This window comes from Nipponia nippon, unplaced genomic scaffold, assembly GCF_047370975.1.
Source record: "Nipponia nippon isolate SJK-2023a ecotype South Korea unplaced genomic scaffold, ASM4737097v1 scaffold_32, whole genome shotgun sequence".
NCBI lineage: Eukaryota > Metazoa > Chordata > Aves > Pelecaniformes > Threskiornithidae > Nipponia > Nipponia nippon.
The window spans coordinates 107,394-113,309 of NW_028262350.1; the positions used below are offsets into that span (position 1 = coordinate 107,394).

The 5,916-nt window shown below is 52.6% G+C and overlaps 1 protein-coding gene across 1 annotated transcript; it reads left to right on the forward strand.

Annotated features, from left to right (window-relative positions):
• The first annotated feature begins 194 nt into the window (after window positions 1-194).
• LOC148054224 (uncharacterized) lies at window positions 195-5,092 on the forward strand. The gene is made up of 7 exons (XM_087770597.1): window positions 195-227; window positions 717-919; window positions 1,053-1,132; window positions 2,029-2,133; window positions 3,339-3,448; window positions 3,965-4,157; window positions 4,853-5,092. The coding sequence occupies exons 1-6, from the start codon at window positions 195-197 to the stop codon at window positions 3,983-3,985; spliced, it is 552 nt and encodes a 183-aa protein (XP_087626723.1). The 3' UTR covers window positions 3,986-4,157; window positions 4,853-5,092.
• Window positions 5,093-5,916: the final 824 nt, after the last annotated feature.

Below are 5,916 nucleotides of genomic sequence, written 5' to 3' on the forward strand. Positions count from 1 at the left end.
TGGGCTGGGGGTGAGGGTGCTAAACTTGGGCGCAGGGTCCTGCCTGTGCCCCCAGCCTGCGCACCTGCTCAGCACCATGTTGCACAGGGCTGCGGGGACACCCAGCAGCCACCCTTCAAAGCAGCATTTTGGGATCACAGAAGGTGCTGGGAAAACTGCCTGGCTCTCTGACACCTCCACACACCCACTGGGCCATGGAGTGCCCCCAGCCCACGCAGCAGGTCCAGGTACCTGGGGTAGCACTCAGTGCCCCCAGCTGCACCAGGCTGAGTGGGTGTTAACAGCACCCAAGCAGGCCCTGGGGTTGGGTTGGGCTCAGCTGGGTTTGGACCCAGGAGGAGCATTTCAGCTGCAGGGGTGGCCAAGGGGAAGGCAAAGGGGCCCCACTCCAACATAAATCAGCAGGATAAGACCCCTGAGCTGGCTGGGGCTGCCCCAGTGCAAAGTGAGGTGGAGAGGGAGCTTGAGGCACAGGGATTTTGGAGGATCCCTCTGCCCTTGTCCAGAAGCAGCACTCAGTTTGGGCACCCACTTCATGATGCTGTGGAGCTCATGGTGGGCCCCAGGAGGGTGTCCTCATCCAGCAGGACCTCCAACTAAGCAAGGGATTGCCTCCTTGGACAGAGGGAGCCCACATTTGCCCATGTTTCAGTCTCCTCATGCTCCCCTCCCTGGGCTCAGCCAGTGTTTGATGATGTGGGTGCTCCTGGCCCCAGACCCCCTCCTCCTTCAAGGTGTTACTGAAGGAATGGCAGCCACAGGGAAAGAAGAAGAGGAAAAGCAAGTACATGAGCGACGGCCAGGATCAGCTGCAGTGGCAAGCCTCGAGGGCCAGCAGTGCCATGGAGAGCTGCCCCCAGGCATTGCAGCACAGAGCCCCCAGCCCCCCCCCCGAGGCGTCTGTCACACCCCAGGACAGGTAACGCAGGAACCACCTGGGGTTGAGCCAGTCCCACTGCTGAGTCTCCCCCCAGGGTGATCTGTGTCCCCAAGGCAGAGGGACGGGTGCTGGGCAGGGACATCTCACACATGTCTGTCTGCTCCCTTGGTAGGAAAAGCACGTCTAGCCTGCGCATGAATCTGTACAACAAGGAGGGGGAAGAGCAGGAGGAGTCTTTGCTGGAGCTGGAAGGTAACTCCTGCTCCTCCCCATCCAGTTCAACTGTGTTTGCTCGATCATGCTTCTCTGAAATCCTCTGTCCTGCCTCGGTGACTCCAGCATGCTGGAGAAACCAGAGTGAAGCCATGTGCACAATTCGGGCAGATCTCCATTTCTCATTAAGCTGTGGGATGAGACAACACCCCTGTTTAGCTAAGCTCCCTGCCCCTTGATGCCAGGGGCCATGGCTGCTTGCAGGATCAGGCTCATGACCGTAAGGACCGGCTGCTGGGAGTCTGGAGTGGCTTTTTCCCCCCCAAATCAGGGCTGTGTCGCTGTGCTGCCTGGCATAAAGGAGTGTGAGCAGCTGGAGGTACTTCCTGGGGCAAGTGCTGGAGGTGGCGGTTGCTCTCAGCTCCCTGGGAGAGTTGTAATAACTCCAACCTTGCTGAACCTGCAAATTTTGGGCTGCGTTTGAGGCTGTTGGTGTTAGGGACCACTAGATGGAGATGTCTGTACATGCTTCGTCAGATGCTTTCCACCTTGCTGTGCTGCTTTGTGATCATCTCCCACTGCAGACAGGGATCCCCAGGGAAATTCCCCCCATGGAGGTTTCCAGAGAGTGGGGACACCCTGCAATCCATCCCACAGACACAGCTCTTGCAGCAACACTTTGGGCTGGGGTTCTTTTTTAATGTTACTTTTATTCCTGAAAGCACTGAAGTGCTCCGTCTTCTTGGAACCCATTAATATATCAACTCCTTTTGTAAACTGATGTCTGTTAATAAATCCAAGAATGAGCAAAGCACTTCCTGATGCAGCTAGGAGATGATTTAAGGTGCATTCTGTTCCATTCTCAACCTAGAACTGTATTTTCCAGGTCTCTAGGAAATTTTCTGAAATGAAACACATCTCTCTATTGATTCTAGGGAAGCAGGTCAATGTTGGAGAGGTGAAGTCTCACCTACCCCCAGTGGAAATCCACTTACCAGAGCAGAATCACCAGGAGGCACTGGACGACATGGCTGTGGATGGTGAGTATATCAGCACTTTGGGATTGTTCAGGATCTGGAGCATCTGCCGGGCAGAAAGCTTAAGACTTGGGGACGAAGAGGAGAAAGAGCTGGAATAAAAAAAAAACACCAAAGTGATGAGATTTCCCAGAGCACAAAATCACAGAATAATTCAGGTTGGAAGGGACCTCAGGAGGTCTCTAGTCCAACCTCTTGCTCGAAGCTGGGTCAGCTGAGAGATCAGACTGGGTTGCTCTGGGATTTATCCATTATAGGATCTCGAGGGCAGTAAAGGAGTCAGGGTTAGTCTGGGATGAAAGAATGCTATGCTCTGGGGAAAGCTTGGACCTCCAGCCTACATCTGGCCAAAAAGGCCCTGGTCTGGGAAGCAATTTGGGGGTGAGATTCTCTAAAATCACCAAATCCTTTGTGGATATGAGAGTGCTCAGTGTTGTAAACTGCCCTTTTGGTGAGACATTTAAAGCTGCAGCCAAGAGTCTCCCTGCAAATTCTTGTATTTTGGGCTCCCCTTCCTCAAACGTATTTCCCCATTGACTAAGCTCCATCTTCCCCCATACGCCAGGAGACACAGTTCACACAGGTCCCCTTAGCCAGCGAGGAGCTGCAGGAAGCCCTAGGACACACCAGAGGTGGGAACCAATATTTCCTTCCTTGCTCTCTGCTCCTACAAGACACCTTGCAGCCAGCAACACAGCGACAGGAGCACAGGGAGGCTGCTGGGTCTCTGCAGCTCATGCTTGGCCCATGGCTGGCATGGGATATGCCGTGCACTCAGCAGAGGTTAAATTCTCTCCCTTTCTCCCTTCCCTTTAATCTTGTGTTGAATTTTTGCTTTGCATTATTTGGCACAGGGGGAGCAGTATGAACTCTATGAACAGCAAGATATAAATGCCATCCCTCAGCATATCAAAGGAGAAGGGGGCTGCGTCTAGAGCATGTTACACATGGTGCAGCATGGAGGGAGGTGATGGTTGATGAATGGCTGTGGAAAGGGAATTTAATCTCTCTTGGCCTCAGCATCCCACCCTGCCTGGGGGAAGGGAGTTTCATTGCATTATTGTGGCTACAGTCCTTTAGATCCTGAGATGGGAAGAGTAGGTGAAAGGCAAAGGAGTCTCTATTATTATTATTTACTGTTTTTTGCCAAGTCTCTCTGTGCTGCCTGCCAGCATGCAGAGGAGGTTTCCAACACTTTCTTGTTACAGACAACACAGCCACTGTGGATAATCTGAGCTCTGATCTGGCCATGGTGGAGAACTTGTCCAGATCTTCCTGGGGGCTGCTGGGATCTCTGCTCCCTTTGAGCTCTGTGAAGGTAAGACAAGTCTCAGTCATGGCTCTGACCACTCTCCTCCTCTCCAGCCCCTGGAAAAAATTACTCAGGCAGCTTCAATTCTGTTGATGCCAGAGGAATGCTCCTCTTCAAAGTCTTCTTGAAGCTGGTGGAGTTGGCAGCTCTGCGCCAGAGAACTCTGTTTCAGATTATCAGGTGAGCTGCCTTAGCTCTGCAAGACAGAGAAGGGAGGTCCCTGTTTTACTGGGACAATTGTACCTTATATAACAAAATATATAGAACACACAGGCCCCAAGACTAGGTTTCCAGAAATGTTTCATATCCAGGTAGACATCCAAAATCACCTGTATAGCTCAGCCACCTGCTCTACAAAGGTTGTAAATGCCACCATGTATCTATCATACACCTTTGCAGTTTAAATAGCCTCACGTACCCGGTCTTTCAGTCTTTCCAGATACGTGGGTGCACAGCAGCTAGTGCTGAGCAGGGCCTTGGGCTGTGTTTCACAGGACAATGACGCCCTCTTTTGTCTTCTAGTTACTACCAGCAGAAGCTTAGGGACTGCACTAGCCAAAAAGTCTGGAAGGATGGTGACTCCTCAAGAGTCGCAGAAAGAAGCTCCACAGAATTAAGAAAGAGCCAGTTTACCCTATGCCTTCCTTTGTAAGCGCTGCCCATGTCTCAGCCATGAACAAAAGGGAGGCAGCAGCTTACATGGAGCACCTCAAAGGTAAGGCTTGCACACTGTCACTCCCACTCTGTCCAAAAGGGAAGTCACTGGAGCTATGAGGGTGACAGCCTGACTGGTGCATTTCCCACAGCTTCTTCTGTTCCCTCCTGGCACGTGGCCTTCTCCGAAGGTGGAGGATCAGTGCTTCCGGTATTGAGCTCAGCAAGGCTCAGTCAGTCCTGTGTTAGCAAACCTTTCCCAAGATAATTCCCAAGAGGATCACAGAAAACGGAGCTGGAGCAGACCTTGGGAGTCCATCCAGCCCAAAACCCTCCCAGGGCAAGAACCAAATCAAAGAGTTGTAGAGGCTTCTGCTCCAGGGGATCTTAGGGGCGAAGGAATTGCTCTTCAGAGGTGTCTGTGCAAGGTGGCTGCCTTAAACACTTAAAAAGTGTCTAGCAGTGGGTGAGCTCTGGGTTACCCCAACACCTATAGGCACCTCTATGCCATGGATTGCTGCAGATTAAGCACTCAACACCGTAGCCAAGGCACTGGTGCCTTTGTGGATCTATGCCTGCTAACGTTGGGCATGCCGGATGGCAGCTCCTGTGACTCGTCATTCAGAGGAGTGAGGAATTCAGGACCGACCAAGTCCTTCCTCGGCGAGAGGAGGCAAACCAAGAGGCAGGATGTAGCTGGCTGTTGGCCACACCATCAGTGACTCTGATTCCTATTTCCCTTTGCCCTGTTCAAAGGTGGCAAGGCAGAGGAATGAGCCAACGGCTTTGAGAGCTACTTCTTCTGTGAGAGAAACCGGGCGCAGGAGTTGAGAGAGACAAGCAATGCTTCAGCTGTGTAACAGTATCGAAGGAGGTGTGGGGACAAGCTTGAAAACCCGTGCTTTGTTTAATCAGGCAGCTGCTCTCAAGCCTCCTGCTCACCGCAGAAACTGAACACAACACGTCATCTGACAACAGACAGCCCAGGCAAGACACAAGTGCAAGTAAGTGTGAAATGCAGAGAAAAGATGTTATCCTTTGTCGTATGGGGACTGCAATTGGAGCGGAATTAAGTGTGACTGGTCACTCATGTAACCTATACATTAACTGTCTGGTGAACGCTTTAACTAGACACAGGTATTAAAGAGCAGTTTTGTTGTAAGTGCAGGGAAAAATGAAAACGAAGTATAATAATAGCTTGATTGTTTATTACCATTAATCGTCAGCATGAATTGGTTATAACCTGCCAGCACCGCATCATAACATGTCACTGAGGTGCTTTTTGTCTTGTACGTATGCATGTGGCATGTGCTTCTACCAGGGCAAAGCTGTGTGATTTCCCCACCAGGGCCCTCTGCCTCCTCTTTCAACTTCCCTTCCTCCTCCCAGAAGACGCAGGCAGCCAAGCGGTACAGGCACAGCCTGGCCCTCTGCTAGCACCACAGCCTGCTAAAGCTGTGGCAGAAGATTGGCGGGGGCCAGATCGGCCTGCAGACAGGCAATGAGCGCTTCAGCTGCACCTTCTGCACCTACTCCTGGTCGTGGAACACCTGCCGGGAGCTGGCGACAGCTGCCGACCTCCGCAGACTGGACAGCCAGCTCTGCCGCAGGCGGCAGCGCGCGAGGCAGGGAACAGCAATGGAACCCAGGCAAAGGCTGTGCCTGGATGCCACCAGAAGCTGGTGAATGCTGGACAACGGCGGCGTGGGCTGGGCCTACTCCCACCCTGGTGTATGAAACGCTAAATGAAAGCCGGGAAAAGCGTTTTTATCGCCGTGGTGGCCGTTTCCCGCCCAACACGGGCGCCCCAGCCTGCCGCC